We start from the raw sequence: 22,804 nt of genomic DNA on the forward strand, positions 1-22,804 counted from the left end.
TGGCCAACATAGCATCTGAAAGCGCGACGCCATGACGCTGCCGCAACCGACCTCAACGTTCACAGTCCCGAGTCTCCACGATGATCTTGAGCTCGACTGTCGAATCTACTATCCTCGCTACCGACACGGCGAGAATGACCAGCAGGGCAAACAGTTCTTCGGCTGGACCTTCGCTATCGTAGCGCATCCATACGCTTCTCTTGGCGGCAGCTTCGACGATGGCGTGGTTGCTTCGGTTGGATCAATGCTTCTACAGCAAGGGATTGTGCTAGGCACGTTTAACTTTCGGTACGTTCACGTTGGCTGGCTAAGGCAGACGATCATGTACTGATCTCCCTGCAGGGGTGCTGGCGACTCTCCCGGACGAGTGTCGTGGACTGGCCGTGCAGAGCTAGCGGACTATGTCAGTCTCTACGGCTTCATGCTCTGTCTGGCCAATGCTGTGGTGTCAGCAACGTATGCAGCCGACAGTGCCACGCCTACTTCAGCACCAGCACAGCAGCCACCTGCTAGGGCACCAACACTGATACTCGGCGGCTACTCATACGGCTCACTGATCGCTTCCTGCCTCCCAAGCTACGAGATCGTCAATAGCATCTTCGCGCAAGCAGGACCGGGTTCCACCGAAGCCGAGATACGCAGTCGAGCGGACAAGGCAGGACGTGATCTATCAGCTTACTTCGCCATGTCCAGAAGTGGCTCGATCGGTAGAGGCCGCCCCAGTCTCAGAGTGTCAGACATTGATTCTTCGCCCAAGCGCAACGTTGCGATGGGCGGTTATGACTCATCTGAAGTTGCAAGCAGAAGGATCAGTCGTGATTCTAGCAGAGTCAGCTTTGATGGTGAGAAGGTCAGAAGGAGTCTGGATAGAGTGGGGCAGAGGATCAGAGCGCAGGTGTCTTCTAGTGAGCGTGACTCGCCGGCTGAGTTACATACGCCCACTGTTGAGAGTCCGCGTGAACTTCATTCTCCTGCGGGAGAGGAGCTGGTGAAGGTACAGACAGTCTACCTGCTGATCTCTCCTCTTCTTGGATCTGTGTCTTTGGCGACGACAATGTTCTCGAGGCCGACATTCGAGCTGAGAGATCGGAAGACAGGGCGGGTGCGAATCAAAGACACGCTGCGGCAGGAAGACAAGTTGGTTGATCGCAAGACGTGTATCGTCTTTGGTACCAAGGATGTCTTCGTGGCGGAAAGGAAAGCACGGAAGTGGGCTGAGGGGTTGAGTGCCAGGAATCGCCAGGTGTCTTGGTCTCAGATTGAAGGTGCGGGACACTTCTGGATCGAAAAGGGGGCAATGGATGGCCTTCTTCGGGTCGTGCAAGCCTGGCTGCCGAGCATAGCTGATGGTTCGTGACTGCGTTCTCGACCATTGAACGCTTTCAATGTTAGTACATGCGGCGGGTGTCCCACTAGCGACCTCACCAGCCACTACGGACACAGCAAAACATATTATCTGCCGAATGCCGTTCAGGTTCACGTCAGTCCAATACTCCCTGTTGCAAGAGATCTACTTCTTCCTCAGGGACCTGTCCAGCTCTCAGATGTTGTGATGATCAGCGCACCTCTCTCTGCAGCATAATGGCTCCAGTGCGCTCCTAGATGCCTCACCAGCTGGAAACGATAGAGTTGTCGCGGTTGCACGCATCATCGAGGAGTGTACATATCTGACTGACGCCACTGTCAATGGACGGGAATCAGTTCCGTGGTGCTGAACTTGGCTGGAAACAAAGTACAAACAAATAACTCCTTCTGGCACGGCTGAAGGGAGGTTGGAGCAATAGCGGAATTTGATTTACGATACTGAGAGGCAATGGCCAATTGCGAGAAGGGTAAAATCGAATTGTGATCACGAGAGCGGCTTATAGATCTCGAGACTGCATGTTGGGGGGACTTTGCAGCAGAAGCGAAGCGAAGCTTGAGGTAACACGGCAGTTTCTCCAAGCATGTGATATCATCTCGATCATGCACAGACGCGGCGCAGTTGAGGCCAGCTGATTCCTGCTTTCCCATCCCGGGTAAACAAAAGTCGAATGGCAGCGACGAGCAAGCCCGCTGCTGCCTACCTGACGAGTTCGGCATCGAAGCGAGGAAGGTGCGCCTCTGCTCGCATGACCATCGCTGAAGGAGCGATGAAGCGAGCAAAACTGACATGTGCAAACCCCAAATTTGAATGCATCAAATTTAGCCGGGCAGATGACTGACATACTTCTTTTCCCACATGAATTCAGGTACCTTGCGACATCAGCCGACTTTCTTCAGCCAGTACATCACCGGATGGCAAATAACTCGATGCGCGTTTCCTTTGTTGCCCTCTTCTTAAGTCGTGTGGCGAGTCAGTTCCCCCGGATTCTGCCCCCGAAACTGCCTACTCAGGTAATGTGAGACTGGAGGTACCCCGAGCCACTACCAAGCAAGGTCTGTGCCATTTGATGTCCACCTGACAGGTCGGGCCTTGAACACTTTCACCCTTCAACTTTTGTCTGTCATTTCAGTGATTCATGCATGCGCTTGCGCGGCTCAGCTTGTGCGACTTCCTTTTCGCTTGGTAGCCTGGCGACGGCGGCCTTGCCCTCCCTGACTATTGACCAACAACTTGGTGTCCGAGACAGACACGCTTTCCAACGCCGTTTCGATGGCACTCACTAGCGACGCCTCAACATGCCGCTTATGAGAAGATGGAATTTCTGCGCCGACGATCTCCTGGAGTACGACAACTACTCGGTACGGATTGCGCTCCTAGCCGCTCGCATAAACCTTCTCGGTCTTTCGATTCTGTCATCGCCTGTGGACTGCGTGAGCGCAGCTGCACGTCGTCTGGATGAAAAATGCCAGACGCTTCTCGAGCAGGCGTACTACGAAGCCAAATACGGCAAGGGAAGCAGGCGACGCCTGAAAGAGATAGAGAGACAATTGCTTGAGAACAAAGCTAAGGCGGAGACACTCAAAGAAGATGTCGAAACCTCCAAGAAACTGGACCTGTATCAGGGTCATGACGACTGGAAGGCGACCCACGAAAGCATCGAACCGGACTACCAACCAGATGTCATCCGGAAACACATTTCGGCGCTCCAAGATGCCGTCCGATCGCAAAATGTACAGCAGATATACTCAGCGCTACAATCAGCCTTGGACCGGCACCTAGGTGGAATGGACAACATTAGACTGTACAAACATTCTTGGTTCGGCACCAAAAGTTTGATCGACGTGTACAACTCAACCGTGAAGCTCACTATTGAGGAACTTGTCGAACGGATGTCGCTGCCAAGTGTTACCAAGGCAGACATTGTCATCTGTAGGAATACCATGCAAAAAGCCCTGGATAACTACGGCCGCACAGCATTGAGCTTCTCTGGGGGTGCATTGTTGGGGATGAAGCATATCGCGTCGCCAAAGGACTGTCTGAGGCTAAGTTGCTCCCTGATATCATCTCAGGCTGCAGTGCTGGAAGCATTGTGGCCGCTGTTGTTGCAACTCGAACGCCGTCAGAGATGAAGGATGCGTTGCTGCATTTCCCGGACTCGAACCTTAGCGTCTTTGATGCGCCCGCTTCCCAAAATGGCACAATTGCCTGGTGCTACCGAAGGCTGGGGACATATTGGAGAACTGGAAGCTGGTTCGAGCCTACTTATCTGGAGCGAGTAATGAAGGAATGGCTCGGAGACATGACTTTCATCAAGGCACACAACAAGACACATCGGGTGCTCAACATCGCTTTATCGAAGGCTTCAACCGCAGAACCGGTCATCCTGAACTACAAAACTGCTCCCAATGTCTTAATCTGGTCTGCAGTATGCGCTAGCTGCGCAGTGCCATATGGAGTGTTTCCCGGGGCGTCTGTTTATGAAATGGATCCGGCGACCAAACAACAGCGGGTATGGATGGAGAATGCCAGAGCTCAGAAGCCATTTGATTATGTTGATGGGTCGCTCGACCACGATATACCGATGCAACAGCTCCAGCGCCAATTCAACGTATCATGGTCGATTGTCGCGCAGACCAATCCTCACGTTCGAGCATTTCTGAGCCCGGAGGAAAGATTCGAGGGCATACAGCCTACCTCGGCCGAGCTACATCCAAGCATGTCGCAAAAGGTCAAGAGTCGCGTACACGCAAGCCTCGTTCGTGTCGCTCATGTTGCAGCTGAGTGTGGGTTTCCTCCAGCCTTGTGGAGGTGGGGTGCGATATTGACGCAGCAGTACACGGGCGACATCACTATCCTGCCGGACATCACGTGGAAGGAAGCTTGCACCATGGTCGCCAATCCAACAGCAGAATTCATGCGACAGGCCACTCGTGACGGAGAGCGAGCGACTTGGCCCAAGATGGCCCGCATCAGGACGACCGTGGAGATCGAGCTCGCATTAGAAAGAGCAATTCGTGACTTAAATGCGCTGATTCACTTGCCGGAGGATGGCCGACAGCATCGCGCTCGCTCGATGAGGCAAGAACGTCGCGCTGCCAGCCCGCCACATTTTCTGCGGTCGAGTAGCGTGGGTAACAGGAGCCCACGGACAAGCATCGACGAGTCGTCAGGCTCGGATGATCGTGATCAGCAAGATATAAAGCCTGGGCCCCTTCGACGAAATTCCAGCCTGGGATCAATTGTTCTGCCTTCGGAAGTCACGACCGGGTCGCTAATGCCGACGGTGCCACTTCTGGCACCTCAGAACGGTGTGAACCGTATGACGTTTGCAATGACGCCTTTGGACGTGTAATTTTGTACGCATAGCGTGATGATCTTGGGACGGAAAGCTGCATTGGGAGCTTCACGCATGACATGATAGCAGAACGAGATACATACTTCGGGAGCGATGGCGTTTCTTTAGACAGCGCTTCGTATCAAATGAACTTGGTTCAGCACAGCGTCGACATACATCAGCTCTGTAGTCCTCCTTACATGAAAGCCAGAAGCACAAGATGGCGTACCAAAACATAATATCGTACCGGTAGGATGCGATCCATCGATGGCGAGGCTGAATGGAAGGCCCCAGGGCTGAGCTCCACAAAAAGCCGGGAGTTGAAGACGCGAAAAAAGACCAAGACTGGGACAGTCCATATACAAAATTGATGCCTTTTCCTGTTCTGCAGTCCACACAGCGAGTTCATTCATCCGGTGTTATCAGAAAGTACAATTGTGATGCTACATGTACGATAGAAGACACATAGTGCCTGTCTGATCGCATGGCGGCAGCAGGCCTCTCCGGCGCATCATGGATCTCAAGTCGATGCTGAACGATTCAGCACAGCGACCACCACCACCTCGCATCCATACATCGACCTCATCAGTGTCAGACCGCCCTTGTGATAGCCACACACCATACGAGGCCGATCCTAGCCGTCCGACGCCCTTATCAACATCGACATACCCCTCCGACGGACGTGCGCCAGGCAGCTACTTCGCTGTTCAGTCACCGCAACAACATTCGGCTTCGACTCCTAGCGCAGGTGCGCACTCCGCCCACAGCGGCTACGCACAGAGTCCTGGCCCTGGAGGCGCACACTACACGCCGCGAAGAGATAGCGTGACACCACAACATGTCCTCACACCAGGACATGTTCCCCCTCCCTCGCCCATGGGAGCACATCCACAAACCCCCAGTGTGCAGTATCATCCGGGTCAAACACCATTGTATGCTCAAGCATACACTCCACAGAGCGCAATCAGCCAGAGACCACCGACACGTGAAGAGTACTCTCATGCAAACGGTCGGCCCATACAACAACAAACATACCACATGTCACCGCCTCCACCGCATCATCAACAAACACCCTCAACACCACTCGGGCCACCTCCAACGAACTATGCGCGTCCATCAGCACACTCTCAGCGACCTCCGTCACAAGGCTATGACCACCTGAGGAGAGCCTCAATTGGGTCAATGGGGTCAAATCACAGCAGAGATCCGAGTCTGGCCGCTGTACTACACCACGAGCCCTCACGAGCAAGCAGTATACAAAGAACTCCTTCCGATGAAGATCGGCTAAGACAAGAGCGCGAAAGAAGCGACGAGAGCGTCAGCCCGAAGACAATACCTAGACCGCCTCCACAGCGCACTTCATCTACCTTCTCCAACCATCCCTACGAACAGTCACCCGCTACATCTGTCAGAAGCCAAGCATCATCTGGCGTACCTGCAATGATGGACCAACAGGCGCCACCTCCTATAATACATAATTCCGCCCACCAGCATCCAACACCAATGCAAGATCACCGACCTCCTCCTCAGCCAATGTCTCGTCCAAGTCCAGGTGCGAAACCTCCTTTGGCGTTAACACCACAATCAGCGCATTCGTCACTTCCACCTCAGCCGAGTCCCCCGTCATCCAAACCAACAAGCAAGAAGCGTACAGCTAGCGTCATCTCAGCACTGGCACCTACAAGCATGCCTCCACAGAAGAGAATCAAACGGGAAGAGAAGCCGATCTGGGCACAGAGTATGCGCAAGCGCCGACTCGTCCTAGGCAACAATCCACGACAGAGGCAGCCAAGAACAGAGGCTGTCGAAGAGCGTCAGAATCCTATCAAACCAGAGGATGCGCCGCAATTGCCACAGAATGGCCCACCGCAACCGCGACCTCAACATGCTGGACTCTCTCATCTGATCGACAAGCCACGAAACGACCTGTTGTTTATTGTCGGCGAATGGATCTATCAGATTATTGGAACACGCACCCCTCCTCGAGGGTCTGTGTTCGAGATTGAGGCTAAGCTCGGCGTCATTATCGATCACAGCTCCGGCCGCGAGGAACGCATTCGCCTGCCGGTCATCAGCGAAGCTGTTTTCGACAAGAATGGCTGGCCTGGGATGAAGACGAAGTTTGCGACGGTCATGTCAGAGGTAAGCAGTCTTCTCCCAATGTAACAGTCGCGGCTGTCAAGGATTCGTTGCAGAGCAGGGTCATCCCTTTCTATTCCGAAGCCAATTTTCTGGGTCTTGCGTTGCCACGAGACTAATCTCTTGCCCTACAGGATAGCCATGCGATCCTCAACAAGTACCTGAACGCCGTCATCGTTCACACGCACAAACAGAACAAGGCAGGCGCCCAACTCGATCCTATGGAGTACTCCCACACGCAGGTCTGGGATGAGTACTACGAGCTCAATAAAATGGGCGTCGACAATATGCAGCATCTGGCTCACTGGCACAACCCCAAGCACACCATGAAAGTCCGGAGGACGTTCAAGAAAGACGGTGGAGAGATGACTGATCAAATCATCAAAACCCGGCTCGCTGATCTGGACATCTACAACCCGAACGACGCCTTCGATTATCGCATTTCGATAAGTCTCGAGACGCCCTGGGACGGTGCCGATTCGGATCTGAAGCCTCCTGATGCTGGCGGGAATGCAGCGGATCGTATGAAGGATCGGATCTCCTACAAGCATCACGACTATCAGATCGACTTGACGCAGATTGAGCACGGCGGAGGTGGTGGGCTGAAAGATCACGAAGTTGAGATAGAGATCATGAATGACTCTATTCTGCCTGCCTTGGAGGAGTGTAGGGCTGGAGATGACGGCCGGTATCACAAGTTGTTGGATGGCTTCATCGATAATATACGGATCCTCGCTAGTCGCGCAGGCAATATGGCGCCTGTTAGGCAGGTGGTCAGATGAGGATACAGTCTGGGCGCCTTCCTAGATGCTGAGGTTTGCGAGTGTGATAATATACGCGTTGTGGGGATTTAGGAGCGATGGAGTCATGAGGCGTGTGAGGCAGGCACTTTCGTTTGTGGTTGCCCTGTCATTTGGACCTTCCAGCTGAGATTCTCATTCTCTGTCGGAAACGTTGTGTGGAAGGTGTATACTATTTGCGGCTTCAGGGGCAGGCACGAAGAAACTGCATCTAATCCCGGAAGGCTCGGAATTGTATTCTACTTCCACTTCGTCAAGAGATTCTGACTCCCCCAAACTCTTCGGACCAAAAATCGGGTAATCCCAAGTCCCCAACGCCCTCAACTAACGCCACTCAAAGAGGTATGTCTGGTGTGGTGCGCTGTGATACACTGCTGGAGCGAACAACAGTCAGTAATAGTCATCACTGTCATCGTCCGGATAGAGATCCATGTACAATTGTCCTCGTGAATAGCTGGATCGATCGGCCTGCTTCAAGGCCTCCTTCGCATCCTTCAACTCCTCTTCCAACTCCTCGCATCTATAGCACAACGGATCAAGCTCGTCTCGGACACCCCACACATCGTGAAGGACCTTCCAGCTTTGGGGAAAGAGCTGCGGTCTGACCGTGAATACCCCCACAAGGCTATTGTTGATACGGTCCAGATCGTTGTGCCAGTATTCGACAACTTTCCTGATGTCCACTTGGTCGCCGTCGACTTCAGTACAAGTGAGCGGGTAACACAACAGCCGCGTCCGCGTTAGCTTTGCAAGAGCAGCATCGATCTTGTTCAGTCCAGTGATATCCAGGCCTGACGACGACATGTCCAACTTGGTTGCAGACTTGATCGGCGTGTGCCATCCGACTTTGCTGGTCACAACATGGGTAAATATTGCTGCCACGGCCTCTTCAGCTTTGTCCAAAGCATACGCGCCCCTTCTTGTCCCACGATGCGTGCGTGCTTCTTCTGATGGCCGATTGATATCGGGAAGCACCTCGGACAGTGGCGTCGCATACGACTTGAAATACTTATGATCGTTGGGACATGATTGCTTCACAGCATCGTCAATCCTCTTCTTGACCCTCTTATAGAAAGACTCGTAGACTGCGCGCCAGTCACCCGCCAGCAGCATGTTGGCATTGATGTTCGCATCTGTGCTGCGGGCACCATTCTGCTCATGATGGTCGGGTGCCTTCGCATCCAGCTCAGTTTTTTGACGTTTGGCGTCCGACTTGAGAGGGGCAGATGTTGCAGGCTGCTGTCGTTTGACCTGTATTCTAACAACAACTTCTACAGTCTCGTATTCGTTGGCACCACCCTGGCTCTCTTCCTCAAGCTTTCGTTTCCTGTTGCCCTCCTGGGCACCTTCGGCGGGCACGACTTCCACCTGACCCAAGTCGCCTTTTTGATCGTGTTGGGAGACTTTGATTGTTCCTTCCCCGTCTCGTTCCACTTTCAGCGACACATAAGGCATTTCTGCGCGCTTGGTTGGTTTAATAATGGAGCAGGGAAAACTGTGTAACGCGTTATGTACATCGAGACGCGTTGGTGCCCGATTTGTGCTAGCGTGGTGTCGTATTCATTACGATTATTGCTACATGGATCTCCTCTTTCGCCGAATCCCACATCATATGCTTCCCTTCTCATATGCTTCCCTTCTCATACACTCTTCCCTCCCTCCCAGGCACCACCCATCCACCATCATTTTTCGCTCTCCCCTCCGCCGACATCCTCGTCTCCGCGCCCGCCGGAAGTTCTGATCTCGGCCGCCCGAACTCATCTGTCCTGGGCGATGGTATGATAGGAGACTTCTTCTCGTTGTCGACCGCATCAAGCTCGCTCTTTCCAACGGGCGCCGCTATCGCTGCGCCGTCGTTGCCATAGTATCGTCCGCCAGTTGTCAAGTCTTTGTGCTCAGCGCCAACCGCCGCTCCATCCAGTTCGTCCCGATCTGCGATAGTAGGATGTGGTGTTTCGGGAGAGGAGAATGCTGATGGTAGCTGCTTCTCTAATTTGCCGGAATGCATGGCTGCGCCACCATTGATGCGCCGTCTTTCTTTTCGCCGTCTGAGTAGCAGCCAAGCAATGAGTGCGACGATCGCGAGAACGCCAAGTGCGGCACCGACGCCGATGCCTGCTTTGGCCCCGCCTGCTCAACCCACTGCTGCTGCCGGTGCTGCCGGTGGTGCCACTGCTCCCACTGCTTCCGTCTGCTGCGACTGTGCTCGTCACTACAGCGGTGCTGACGGTTGGCGTCCCATTGATCTCCGTGCTTTGCGCCGTGGTCGTGACCAATGTGCTCGCCGGTCTCGAAGACGACCCACTCCCACTTCGGCTCGCACTCGTACTCGCACTCCCCGTCTCCTGCGGTGAATCACTCAATCTGACCGTACTCGGCGAGTTCCCGCCCTCCCACTGTGCCTTTGCGCCCACCGCTGTCGGTAGGCTCATGATGTTTTGTAGACTCGCGCCATCGCTGAATGGTGCGATTCGGGCACTGCCAGTCTCCTCGGGACACCAGCACGGCGAGGTCGGAGTGACGGTCGCGGGACCGTTGTTGTCGTCACACCCGACCCATTCGTTCGAGGTGCCGTTGCAGTAGGTATACCCCAACCATGCCTCGGCGGAGTACTGGGCTTTCTGAGGGCAGGCTGGGTCGGCGTAGGATTCGTCGGTGCAGCCGGCGCGGTAGGTCATTCCTGTGAGGCCGTCATAGCAGGCGGAGGAGGACAGACAGACGTTGCCGGACTGGCAGCAGGCGATGTGGCCTTGGAAGTTTACGTTGCCGCAGGGGATGAAGCGGGATGGGGATTCTTTGCCTGAGTCGTCGAAGTAGCACTTTCCGAAGGAGGATTCGGGGTCGTCCGCCATGGTGGCGATCTGGTGGTTGGTCGAGATCGGTAGCTGCCTTTCGGTCTGTAAGTCGTTTCAGGCTGGACTGTTCCTCCTGACGCCGGTGAGCGCTCCTTGAGCTTGGTTTTGATGTCTCCTTGGTCTGCCAACAGATCCGCTCGGGCTGGGCAGAGTCTTGATGGGCGCTGGAAAGGTCAAGATAGACGACTGTCGGTGCTTCGTCGGTAGTGCTGATTGGTAATTGAGCGCCAAATGTTAAATGCAAGAGCAGGTATTCAGAAACAGTGCGACAGCAACGGCGTGGTGAGGTGTCTGGCAACAACGAGAATGCAGGCAAAATCAAAAGCAAGCGGTTCTAGCAATTCAAACTTGAGGTGAGGTCCGTCATATCGAATGCAACCGTGTGGCATCACCTACCTCCTCGCACTATCCGTCATCGTCCAAGCGACCAGGATAAATCCAGTATCTGGCGTCCGGAGCAGTGACCCGGTTCTCATAACAGACACGAGACGAAAAGGTGAATCCTTGCCACGTTTGTATAACTGCCGTGCTACTACCGTCTGCCGTTTTAGCCAGCGAGGCATGTGCGTCATTGCTCGTATTAAGCGAGGGTAACTGCATTGGCGTGTTTGGTTGGAGATCGCCGGCTGGAAGGTACTGGGGATGTGCCAAGGCTAGAGACCGTGGCTCAACGAACGTTCGTGCCTCTTGAGCGCGACCGGGGCGTGTGACAATGCGCAAAGACCAATGTTGGGATGTACCACACGTTTTGCGGAGGTCGACATGCTAACAGAGAACGATCAAAGAGTGCTGGCGTTGAGTCTAAACGGCATCGAGCTGATACACCTCGAGAAGCCCAGGTCAGTACATGTTGAGAGCCCGATAGGTATTTGTGTAGCACGCGCAGGTGAACCTGTCCTCATTGATCGATCCTGCCTCACGCAGCTTGCGTTTTCATGTGCAGTGAAGAGTAGGGAGGGTTGCTCGAAGCTTCACCCAACAGCACGATGGCCCGTAAGGCTCTCGGAAACGACCGCCGGCGCGAGGCTCTGGCTTGGCAAAGGCAGCTGCGGACTGACGCATCTTTTGGTTTGGCTGAGTCTGCGACACGCTCTCTGTGCTTCCATCACCGCGAATCGCCTTTCCTATCTCCTTCCATTTTCCTTCATCCCGATCCGCCGCGGTCGAGCATTGTACAACACAGAGCCATTCTGGATCGCGAACGTCGATTATCTAAGCTCCCTTCTATCTTTGTCTGAACCCGAGAATTCCGGGGGCAAGGTCGCTTGTTGACCTGAGCCTTCCTGCGCTCCCTTCACAGATTAAACATCAAACACCTTCCATATCTTCGTACATACTACCAGTCACGAATCGAGCTTTTCAAGGACCGGCCACTCACATAACAGCCATGCCTGGCCTTGTGTCGGCCGCGGGCGTGATCGGCTATCTCGCTGAGCCAGAACCAGAGATCAAAGCATGGGCACTGAAGCAATTGCATGACGAGGTCGACCTGCTATGGCCAGAGATTGCCGACTCCGTGGGCGACATGTAAGCCATCCCGAGGCTTGCATCTGATCAAACCTACTGACTATTTCGATAGCGAAGCACTCTACGAAGATGAATCGTTTCCCGAACGCAATCTCGCCGCCATCGTTGCCGCGAAGGTCTACTACCACCTCCAAGACTATGGCGAGAGCATGGCCTTTGCTCTTGATGCCGGCAAGTACTTCAAGCTGAACGATGGCGCCACTTTCGAGGAGACGATCATCGGCAAATGCGTCGACACCTGGATTGCCCTTTCCGCCTCCAAAGATCCCACGCTCGTCGCCGCATCCAACGCCACCCTTCCCGAACTTGACACACAATTTTCTGGTGCAGACGGTGGCGCTGCCACGCTCTCTGCCAGCTTAACATCGCCAGTCACACCCTTCTCGCAGTCTGCGCTGCCCTCGAAGTCCCTGCTGTCTCGTCAAAACACGGTCGTTTCGTTAGAGCAGGGTGCTGTCATCGAGGGTGACGAGAACAAGGGCTCGCCAGAGGAGATCATCCAACAGCGAGGATTGCAAAAACAACTCAACGGTATCATCGAGAGACTGTTCGAGCAATGCTTCGCCGAGAAACGTTATCGTCAGGTTATCGGCATTGCTGTTGAGGCTCGAAACCTGGAGGTCCTTCGACGAGTCATTCTGCGCGCTGCGAAAGATGAACAGAAAGAGGATGGCGGTGTGACAAAGCACGGCGAAGAGCTGATGGAATACGTGCTCGAAATCTGCATGAGTGTTGTACAAGAGCGTGGTCTACGGAACGAGATCCTCAAGCTGATTCTGGAGCTACTCAACGACATTCCTTCTCCCGACTACTTTGCCATTGCCAAATGCGTTGTCTACCTCGATCAACATTCCATGGCATCAGACATCCTCAAGCAACTAGTTGAGAAAGGCGATCCTCGGTCACTAGCTGTTGCCTACCAGATATCTTTCGATTTATACGATAACAGCACACAGGAGTTCCTGAGGAAGGTCCGGGAGGAGTTGACCGTACTCGTTCCTGATGAGACTGATGAGAACGCGCCTCCGTCGTACACGGCCGCAACTGAGGATCCCAACGAGCAGTTACAGCAAGAGCTCCAGGATTCAGCTGGCACGCCTGCACCAACCAAGACTGATGTCAAGCCCGAAGTCAAGGAAGCCGTCCAGTCGATCAAGGATATCCTTGATGGCCTCAAGTCGATACACTTGAACATCGAATTTCTCAACAAGTCCAATCGGGTTGATCTGACAGTACTCAACAAGGTCAAGGACAGTCTGGAAGCTCGTAACTCGATTTACCATACCGCGGTAACGCTGTGTACAGGTTTCATGCACGCAAAGACCGCCAACGACGACTTCTTCAGACAGAATCTGGAATGGCTCGGCAAGGCTGTCAATTGGTCCAAGTTTACGGCAACAGCTGCGTTAGGCGTGATTCATCAAGGCAATGTCAACCAGGTCGACAGACTGCTCAATCCCTATCTCCCGAAGCGCTCAGCAGCAGGTCCCCCCTCTACCAGCTCTCCATATAGCCAGGGCGGCTCACTGTACGCTTACGGTCTTGTCTGTGCCAACCATAAGGGCAAGGCCGTTGAATACATCCGATCGGCTTTCAAGGATGCCACCGAAGAAGTCATTCTTCACGGCGGCGCTCTCGGTCTTGGTGTCGCTGGTATGGCTTCGGGAGACGAGTCTCTATACGATGACCTAAAGAATGTGCTTTACACCGATTCGGCCATTAATGGTGAAGCCGTTGGTCTCGCGATGGGTCTCGTCATGCTCGGCTCTGGCAACACCAAACAACTTGAAGACATGATTCAGTACGCTCGGGAAACTCAGCATGACAAGATCATCCGAGGGCTCGCCATCGGTATGGCTATGATCATGTACGGCCGGCAAGAGGGTGCTGATATCCTAATCAATGGCTTGCTTGGGGACGCAGACCCGCATTTGCGATATGGTGGTATCCTTACTATCGCCATGGCTTATGTTGGCACTGGAAGCAACAAGGCTGTTCGAAAGCTTCTTCATACCGCCGTCAGCGATGTCAGTGACGATGTTCGACGCATCGCCGTGCTGAGTTTGGGTTTCATTCTCTTCCGCAAGCACACCAGTGTGCCGCGCATGGTTGAGCTCCTGGCCGAGTCCTACAACCCACACGTCAGATATGGTGCAGCCATGGCTCTTGGTATCTCTTGTGCCGGGACTGGTCTTGACGAGGCCATCGATCTGCTTGAACCGATGCTCAAAGACCCTACCGACTTCGTTCGTCAAGGAGCTCTGATAGCATTATCGATGATCATGGTACAACAGAACGAGGCGATGAATCCTAAGGTCAGCACTATCCGCAAGACGATGCTGAAGATGATCTCAGACCGACACGAAGACGCCATGTGCAAGTTCGGTGATGCTATGGCGATGGGCATCATCGACGCTGGTGGACGCAACTGCACGATCTCGCTTCAGACACAGACTGGCAATCTCAACCTGCCAGGTATCGTGGGTGCTGTCGTCTTCACACAGTATTGGTACTGGCATCCGCTTGCTCATTTCTTATCACTTTCCTTCACACCGACAGCAGTCATTGGAGTGGACCAGAAGCTTGATGTACCTGTCTACAAATTCCACAGCAATACCCGCCCGAGCATGTTTGACTACCCACCGGAGCAGACTGCTAAGGTTGATGAGGCACCAGAGAAGGTCAAGACTGCTGTTCTTTCTACCACAGCCCAAGCCAAGCGCCGACAGGCAAAGAAAGCGAAAGACGAGAAAGGCGACTCCATGGACGTCGACACCGCCACTCCTGTCACGCCTAAGGTCGAGAAGTCCGAAGATGCAGCCAAGCTGGAGTCTGAGGAGGCAAAGGACGACGAAGCTGCCAAGAAGGAGGAAGGCGAAAAGCCTGAGAAGAAGAAACGGGTCGAGAAGGAGAAGGTCGGCTATGAGATCTCAAACATGTCTCGTGTTCTACCAGGCCAGCTCAAGTACCTCTCCTTCCCCGATAAGCGATGGCAACCAGTCAAGAAGCCGATTACGGGTGGTGTCATGGTTGTCCTCGACACTCAGCCCGACTCCGATAGAGAGATCGTTCCTCTCACCGTCAGCAAGATCAACCTTCCTCCCGTTCGACAAGCTGCTCCGGCTTCCTTGCTGCGGCCGGAGGGCGCTGCTGCTGAGCCTCAGACGCCTGTCGCTGCTCCTGCCGTTGCTGGGGCTGGTGCGGCTGCAGCTGCTGGTGTTTTGACTGCGGTGGACGAGGACGAGGAAGGCGCGGAAGAGGCGCCCGTACCGCGAGAGTTCGACTACGAGTCCGAGAGTGAGCATAATGGGGATCCGGACGATATGGAGGATTGATTAGTCGTCGGCGTAGTAGCTCGAGCGTTGGGGTAGTTCCTGTACAAGAAAAGACCTTTATTCACTTTGACGAGAAGGCCATAGATGCGTTCTACAGCATCGCAGGATGACTGCATCGGACAGTGCCCGGGATCTGCACCTGCCCACCCATGCCTGCATATTTACGACACGCTGCCGCGTTTCCGTCTGCCAGAACGCCGGTTGACAAGCACACCTCCCGTAGAAATCACCAGCGCACAAGACCTCCACCCAGTTTTCGATCCCTCGTCACATCTGCTACAGACCAGTCACGCATTGGCCCCTGAGCCAGATGGGGTTCCCAGTTGACCTCTATCCAGTCAACCTAATATTACAGCTATACCTGGAGGAATGCGCGACCTTATTTTAGTTGCCTGCACGAGCTGATTTCTAGAATCCGGTCTCCCCGTTGAGGCTTTGCCTCCCGGAGCATGAGAATCCGCGAACACCACAGCATCAGCTTTCCTCGTCGGACCCCACAAGTTTCGAGGTGGGGGAGGCTTTGAAGAGAAAGTCGATAGTTCTGGTGCTCAATCCGTCTTCGGCCGTTGAGGGTCTTGACGACAGGTGGGGGGAGTTGCATGCAACGCCGGATGACTCGGCATTTGTATGTACGAGACCGGTGCGAGTGCCCTCGATCGTTCGCTCCGGCCGCACACCATTTTCAAAGCGGCAGCTGCGGATATTGCCAGCCGATGGCTCCTGCAGTGCAGCAGAATGGGTCTACGGAGGAAGGCGCGAGTGCCGTTAGCTGGTCGCTCCTACCGTGCTGGCCCGAGGTGTTTAGTGGGGGCAGGTACGAATGCCACCGGCCAGTCGCTCCTGCAGTGCGGCAGGAAGTGTGTAACGAGGCAGGTACGGATGCTGTCGGTTGGTCGCTACTGCAGTGCTGCAGAGAGTGGCTACCGAGGCAGGTGCGATGTCTTCAGCCTGTCGCTCCTGCAGTGTCGCAGAAGGTGCGTCGCGAGGCAGGTACGTCTATTGTCAACCAGCTCGAGAGGATCCCTGTCATCCGGTCTTGGATATTCCTTGTCATCCGGTGTCAGCTGAGACCGGATGGCAGCGCGGTGTGGTTTGGCCGAGAGCTTAATATAACCGTACTATCTTTGCGTGGCTATTAGATATACGTGGTCTTACGCCTAGGCAATGTCCACGCCGACGGCATAAGGGGCCGCGGGCCGGGACACGTGGTAACCGTTGTAGCCGCTACGAACTGTGGCTCTGAGGATACCTTTGAAAGGCTCGTTGCTCGAAGTGATATTGCCTGAAGAAGTGGAGGCCCGAAAGGGGTACCGTCCGAACAGTTCATGACATCTGCACTGCATGCAAGATTCACAGACTGAAGTAGGTGCGGGACGAGCGGGAATGTGAGGTACCTGAAATTACAGTAGTCTATCATTCGTGTGTATATATTCGTGGCTCCTGCTGTTGAGGCAGCTTATCCAGGTCCTCGATTCTGATACAAGGCGACCAGAGTCTGATCTCTTGTCTCGTGGTGCTGAATGCATTTCAAATCATAGGCAGACATGACTTCGTGTACTGTACAAGTAGGGAAAACACAGGGCAAAGGCCTGTTTCGATCACCTCCCTCCCCACCAATTCTCCCGCCCCTCGTTCTCACTGCTCCGCCGCGGCTGCTCCTCCGCTATCTTTGGCGGAGGATCTTGCCAGCTTTTGTACCGTCGCGGCTGCTCCTCCACTACGTCCGCCAACTTCGGAGGCTCCTCTCGCTCCCAGGTATGGTACCTTCCAGGCCCATGCGGTTCGTCGGGCGTGATCGGGCTGACCATCGAGTCCATGAGACTCTGTCGTTGTGGGTTTGAATCTGCTGTCCATGCATGGGAATGCCGGCTGCTGTTGGGAGGGGCAGACTCCCAGAGGTCATCGTCCGTGTGCGAGGACTCACGGATCGGGCTAACGACGTGGTCGGGGGCGGAGCTCATGCTCGAGATGTCCTTGCTTTGGCTCGATGGGTTCGAGGATGAGTTAGAGTTGGAGTTGCTGGGCTGGGTGTCGGGAAGCACGGGACGAAGGCGCGAGGGTGTGGCGTCGTTACTAAGGGAGCGGTATTGCCGTGGGATTGCTGGGACTGTTGCTGCCGGTGGCAGTAAGTGGTCGGTGGGCTCAGCGTTGTTGGATATTGTCGATGGCGATCGCTCCCAGATGGGCCGCGATTTTGGTAGTGGCCATGCTGTCGTTGAGCCGGACTCCTCGGAGGAGGTTGTAGAGCGTGCAGCATCGGCGAGATCCACGGATGCTCGTGAGTCTCGGATCTGTCGGTCGTGGACAGCTGGGTTCTTCAGATACTCTGACGAGGTGGAGCGCGACGAGTGGCCTTTTGCATTGTCGTAGGCATAATCGACGGCATTGGAATGGCGCGGATGTGATTGGTTGTTGTATGGTGTGGCAAGTTCAAAGGGCGCGCGGGGCCGGTCAATTGCTGCCATTTCTTGCGGAACTCTGTGCGGTCGCTCGGCTGGTGCTAGAGGTGTATGAGAGTTGTGAGAGGAGGATTCCGAGGATACGACTGCTGATGCGCTCGAGTATTGCTGTACCAGGTCGCCATCGAGTTCGGAGGTGGAACTGTTGAAGCTCTTGTGGTGGGGAGAGGTAGACTCTTTAGTCCCAGTGAGCCAATTTGATATTCTGCTTCGCTTGGTGCGGCTGCTCATGCTGGATCTTGATCGTAGCATGCCTTTTCGGCGGAGCAGTAGGATCAGCAGGAGCGCCAGGCCCACGACAAGCACCCCAATGGATACGCCGACAGCGATAGCCACTTTGTTCGTTGACGAGCCAGAGGATTGCGTTCCTGTAGACCCGTTGCCTGCGGGCGCAGCGGACTTGTACGGATAATACTGTGGTATCTCGCGTGTGTACTTGGTCGAGAATATGCTTTCCAGAGCGGGACTCGACCACTGAGCTTGTCGCTTCACGAAGCGACGACTTGTGGTGGAGATCTTCTCAGACTGGTTGTACGGCTGCCATTGGTCGGGGTGGTATTCGTTGGTAAATGTCAACGTGTTGAGGTCGAAGACCTGAATGAAGCCATCTTCAACACACTCAGCTTGACTTTGATGGACTCCACCGATGACGAACATCTTGTCTGGGTAGGGTGAGATACAATGATGACCACTTCGGCCATGCGACGGCGTTCCTTCGTACACTTTTGTCCAGGTGAAAGAAGGCAAGCTCAGCACCCAGACATCGTCCGAAGGACCATTACTGGCGTCAATGCCATTATACCCGCCGTAGATGTAAATGTTCCAAGTCGAAGAATCCTCCTCTGTGGCCAGGACTGAGCAGAATTGCGTCAGCTGAGGTGGCTTTTCGGTCCCAGAAATGTTCTGTGTATACCACTTCTCGGATTCGATGTCGTATATAGGTATGCTCTCCATGAATGAAGGACTGATGGCTTTCGATCTCGCTAGTTGAGAATCATTGAGACCAGCAGGATATATTTCCTCAGGCTCAGTCACACCTCCAATCGCAAGAAGTACACCACGCTGTGAGACCGGTAGCCACACCAACTCAGCATTGGCTCGCGGGACGATGTCGTCAGGTAGCGTGAAGTTGGTCCACTTCTCACTCCTCATCGTCGACATATCCACTTCAATTAACGTGTTAGCAGGAATAGTAGCGGAAGCGTCCTCATAGTGAATCTCTCCCCAGTCTGCACCGCGCATGCCACTGAAGTAATAGCCAAGGTTTTCACTTGGTGCGGAAGCTCCAGCGCCATTAGTGATGTATCTGCTCACGTTCGTGCCGAGTGACCCTTGGTAGAAGCCTGGCGTCCAGCTCTCTCTCGTAGCACCGTACTGGAATGCCTCATACCCTAGGACAGACTCTTCACTTTGGCCCGAGGTCGAATTTGTCAAATGTGGAAGCCCTCCGTACAGGTATAATTCACCATCATTCGTCATCATGGTGCCATCGATGTAGTTTGGGGCAATGTTGTTGCCCTGACCACCGGCTTTCGGCATAGGCTCGAGTAGTGCGGAAAGATTTGTTGTGCTTGTTTCGAATGGCTGGGAAAGATTGAGCCTGTACAGCTCGCCTGATACGCCACCATTGCTGCTGACGACTGGTGTAGACCCGTCGACAAAGGCCGTCTGCCACCATAGCAGGCCGCCATCGAGATAGATTGCGTCTCGAACAATACCAGCTCGAAGTCGGGCCCAATTACATATCGTGTAGTTCTGTTCGACGCCTGGTGCCGCAGTGACGTAGGACACCAGAAGGAGAAGACTGTAGACGGTGAGTCGTGACATTTTCTGTCATCGATATTGTGGTCGCATGCTGTGTTGTCAACCAGAAGGACACGACAATGTCGGTAGGACTAGGTTTGCTACAAGGACCAGAATCTGAACTCTCTCATGTCGAAGACTTCAGAGCATGCAGGGTACCTACAGTGCCTCTGAGGAAGCATTTGGGCTGTGTGCTTGAACCGCCACTTCACCTGTCAGTGCTGTAGTGAGCCCTGGATTCTTTCTCCGCAGTTTGCGATAGGCGCATGATATCGCTTAACGAGAAACACTGCCAGTGAGTACGTCAGTGCTAAAGAAGGGTCCAGGAGGAATTCTTCCGGATATGATGACGGCTTTGATCGGCACACGTTCTGAGAGCTAAGAGATAGGATGTCTCAAAGCAAGGCGCGACCCCTGTCGCTCACGCAAGAACTTCAGGTGTTGCAACTGGCTACATGTACCGTCTCTGAACTACCATTTGAGGCCGGACCTGCATGTCTCTGCGGCATTGCCACGTTCTGCTTGGCAGAGACCATGTCGCTGCGAGGAATTGCTTCGATGTTGATAGAACCGGGACACACCGGTCAACTTATTCAAGAACATCGTATTACTCTCTGCAGGAAGACAGGCAGCACAGAGCCAGATTGTGCATGATCACAGCGTACCGAGGTCGGAGAATAACGTCAGGAACGACGATTGTCGAGGATGGGGGGCTGGATAAAGATAGCAAAAACAAGTTATGGTCGTTGTCGGAAGCTTTCGATGGATCCACTCCCCGCACGGAGGAGGGGCCAACTCGAACGGCTCACCTGAATTCTCTGCCATCACCTCACCGTTTTTTTGCTGTCGGCTTAGCATTTCCACCACTGCCGTCTGACAGCTCACTGGTTAAGCTTGATTGGCAAGGTTCCTGCTCATATCCCAAATTCGCACTACGAAGCATGGTACGCAACCACGAGGTGGGCAGGATTGTGCCTGCTCGGAGCGCGGTCTTGACTTGGATAGTGTGGCGCTATTGTGCCTGCCATACTAACTAGTATACCAAGTATCCAGCATGACGCTGTTGCATTGGGCAATCATGGTAGGTTCGATGTAGCTTCATACATGTGTTCTTGTTGTGTTCTACTTTGAGAACCTTCTTCCTTCTATATCCCTTCACTCAACTCAAATTGGAGGCGTCCTGGTAGGGTTTGCATACCGTCCTTCGCTTGGTGTGCGCCGGTACTTTCGTTATACCCGACCCTCGTTTGGTGTTGAGTTAGTGAACGATATTTCACCGGGATTGCTATCATGCACAAACGCTCGCGCTCAGCTGGGCTTGTGCTGGCAGCTGGGGCGCACGCTACGGCCACTGGTACAGCATGGTCACCGTACCCGATCCAAACCACAACGACGACGATCTATCCGACATGCCCGGCACCAGTCACACTATCGGAGACAAGCTATGTGTTAGTTACAGGTACTACAACTGTCTTTGAGACCGTCGTCTACACAGACACTGTGACAACCACTCAACCAACCACAGAAGTGTCAGTCCTCGTACAGCCAACGACTGAGACTTTTGTTCAGCCTACTACTGAGGTCTCATTGGTCACGGTAGTCCAAATTACCACTGAGACTCAGACCGTCTCTACCACGCTCACCGAGACCACCTCGACGACGCTGACAGAGACTGTGCCTACGACCATTACTGAAACGACGCCAACGACACAGCTCGTCACCTTGACCGCGACAGAAGAACTAGAATTATATACATCTACGACCAGGCTGACAAGCCTTCGAATATGTCCAACTCGTATCACCAACCCGACTTTCACTGTAGCTGTGCCCATGCCGACTCAATGGACGTGAGTACTCCTTCCTACGCTGGCGAGACCTTGACTTATACTTTTAGGTGGGGATGTCCTCCTGGTTGGATCTGCAAGCCTCTGCAAGAGAATTGCGACTTCGAGGCTGGTACACCAGATCGCAACTTCTACTGCTCACCGAACGAGTGTGTGCCGGCTCCTGGTCTCCCACAACCTCTGCCGAATTGGGGTGATACCATATACAGTAACTCGACGCCACTGAATACGCCTGGACTCGGCGTCAATGCTCTTGACAGCTACTTCAACGTGAATCCTACTGACTTCGGCTTCGGCTACGAGATATTCGTTGTCGACAAAGTGGTCACGATCACTTCGACCTTTGTGGTGCCCCCAGCACCGACTGCTTTACCTGCACCTCCTGCTGCGCCAGCAAATAACAACACAGGACTGAGACTGCGACAAGCTCAGACCAATATTCCAGGCGCTTGCTACACATGGTGTAACAATCCTATGCTTGAAGTCCAGGCTATCGGAAAGACAGATGAACTATGTCAGCCGAACTCAGCTTTCTTAACTAGTCTATCGCAGTGCATGGCGTGCATAGATTATCACGAGCAGGATAACTTACCAGAAACCGACACTTTTCTTCGCATCGCTCCCCAATTTCAGCAATTTTTGGACTACTGTGCAGGATTCACTACGACTACGATTAGCGGAACGCCAACCGCCTTTTCTACTAGCGCGGCACCAACCGAAGTGGCTCCTACGGTCACAGTATCAGTATCTGGTACGACGCCAGCCTCATCATCCCCTACGCTGGTGCCAACAACCGTGACCACAGACGTCACGGGAACAGCAATATCCGGTATCGCCCCCACACCGGCCACAACTTATACTTGGTCCGAGGTCGAAGCTATGACCGTCATCATCGTCAAGAACGGTACAACCACGTCTTTCGCCGGCAATGAAGTGGCGGATGCTACCTTGGTCATGGGCGCCGTGGGTGCTTCGCAGACGACAATCACCACTTCAGGGCCAACCACATATACTACCGGCGTTCCCGCTAGCAGCCTTGGGGACCAGACGAGTGCCACAGAAGCATCTGAGTCCGATTCGGCGACACCATCAGCATCGGCAGCATCAGGATCGAGTCCGGCCATTGCTTCAGGCAACGGTGTGAGCAGACCGACAGGGAGACCTGAGTTGCTTGGAGTCATATTGCCCTTGGCGTTGGTGTTGATATAATCTTTATTTTGAGGAGAATTTGAAGAGGACTATGTAATCGTGCAGCCAAGACGCTGCCATGGAGTTGGATGGATCTACAGCACACGACGTATGAAATTGAGAGATAAATGAGATACCACGCCTATAGAAAGGC

At 53.9% G+C, this 22,804-nt stretch overlaps 8 protein-coding genes across 8 annotated transcripts; 5 read left to right on the top strand and 3 right to left on the bottom strand.

Moving 5' to 3' along the window:
- Positions 1–31: 31 nt before the first annotated feature.
- Positions 32–1,357, top strand: AB675_3270 (uncharacterized protein; the record flags this gene model as incomplete). The annotated part of the gene is made up of 2 exons (XM_018143305.1): positions 32–288; positions 343–1,357. 2 exons carry the CDS (start codon positions 32–34, stop codon positions 1,355–1,357), a joined length of 1,272 nt encoding a protein of 423 aa, XP_017999717.1.
- Positions 1,358–2,661: 1,304 nt separating this feature from the next.
- On the top strand, positions 2,662–4,718 carry AB675_3271 (Lipase 4; the record flags this gene model as incomplete). Its single annotated transcript, XM_018143306.1, has 2 exons — positions 2,662–3,400; positions 3,436–4,718. 2 exons carry the CDS (start codon positions 2,662–2,664, stop codon positions 4,716–4,718), a joined length of 2,022 nt encoding a protein of 673 aa, XP_017999667.1.
- Positions 4,719–5,213: 495 nt separating this feature from the next.
- On the top strand, positions 5,214–7,621 carry AB675_3272 (mRNA-capping enzyme subunit beta; the record flags this gene model as incomplete). Its single annotated transcript, XM_018143307.1, has 2 exons — positions 5,214–6,842; positions 6,974–7,621. The coding sequence occupies 2 exons, from the start codon at positions 5,214–5,216 to the stop codon at positions 7,619–7,621; spliced, it is 2,277 nt and encodes a 758-aa protein (XP_017999631.1).
- A 408-nt stretch (positions 7,622–8,029) lies between these two features.
- AB675_3273 (uncharacterized protein) lies at positions 8,030–9,094 on the bottom strand (the record flags this gene model as incomplete). The annotated part of the gene is made up of 1 exon (XM_018143308.1): positions 8,030–9,094. One exon carries the CDS (start codon positions 9,092–9,094, stop codon positions 8,030–8,032), a length of 1,065 nt encoding a protein of 354 aa, XP_017999584.1.
- A 169-nt stretch (positions 9,095–9,263) lies between these two features.
- AB675_3274 (uncharacterized protein) lies at positions 9,264–10,491 on the bottom strand (the record flags this gene model as incomplete). The annotated part of the gene is made up of 2 exons (XM_018143309.1): positions 9,264–9,754; positions 9,783–10,491. The coding sequence occupies 2 exons, from the start codon at positions 10,489–10,491 to the stop codon at positions 9,264–9,266; spliced, it is 1,200 nt and encodes a 399-aa protein (XP_017999508.1).
- Positions 10,492–11,881: 1,390 nt separating this feature from the next.
- AB675_3275 (26S proteasome regulatory subunit rpn2) lies at positions 11,882–15,356 on the top strand (the record flags this gene model as incomplete). The annotated part of the gene is made up of 3 exons (XM_018143310.1): positions 11,882–12,021; positions 12,074–15,101; positions 15,261–15,356. 3 exons carry the CDS (start codon positions 11,882–11,884, stop codon positions 15,354–15,356), a joined length of 3,264 nt encoding a protein of 1,087 aa, XP_017999634.1.
- A 1,598-nt stretch (positions 15,357–16,954) lies between these two features.
- AB675_3276 (uncharacterized protein) lies at positions 16,955–19,642 on the bottom strand (the record flags this gene model as incomplete). Its single annotated transcript, XM_018143311.1, has 1 exon — positions 16,955–19,642. One exon carries the CDS (start codon positions 19,640–19,642, stop codon positions 16,955–16,957), a length of 2,688 nt encoding a protein of 895 aa, XP_017999797.1.
- A 1,266-nt stretch (positions 19,643–20,908) lies between these two features.
- Positions 20,909–22,671, top strand: AB675_3277 (uncharacterized protein; the record flags this gene model as incomplete). Its single annotated transcript, XM_018143312.1, has 2 exons — positions 20,909–21,465; positions 21,513–22,671. 2 exons carry the CDS (start codon positions 20,909–20,911, stop codon positions 22,669–22,671), a joined length of 1,716 nt encoding a protein of 571 aa, XP_017999752.1.
- Positions 22,672–22,804: the final 133 nt, after the last annotated feature.

This window comes from Cyphellophora attinorum (assembly GCF_001299255.1).
Source record: "Cyphellophora attinorum strain CBS 131958 chromosome Unknown Contig14, whole genome shotgun sequence".
Classification (NCBI taxonomy): domain Eukaryota; kingdom Fungi; phylum Ascomycota; class Eurotiomycetes; order Chaetothyriales; family Cyphellophoraceae; genus Cyphellophora; species Cyphellophora attinorum.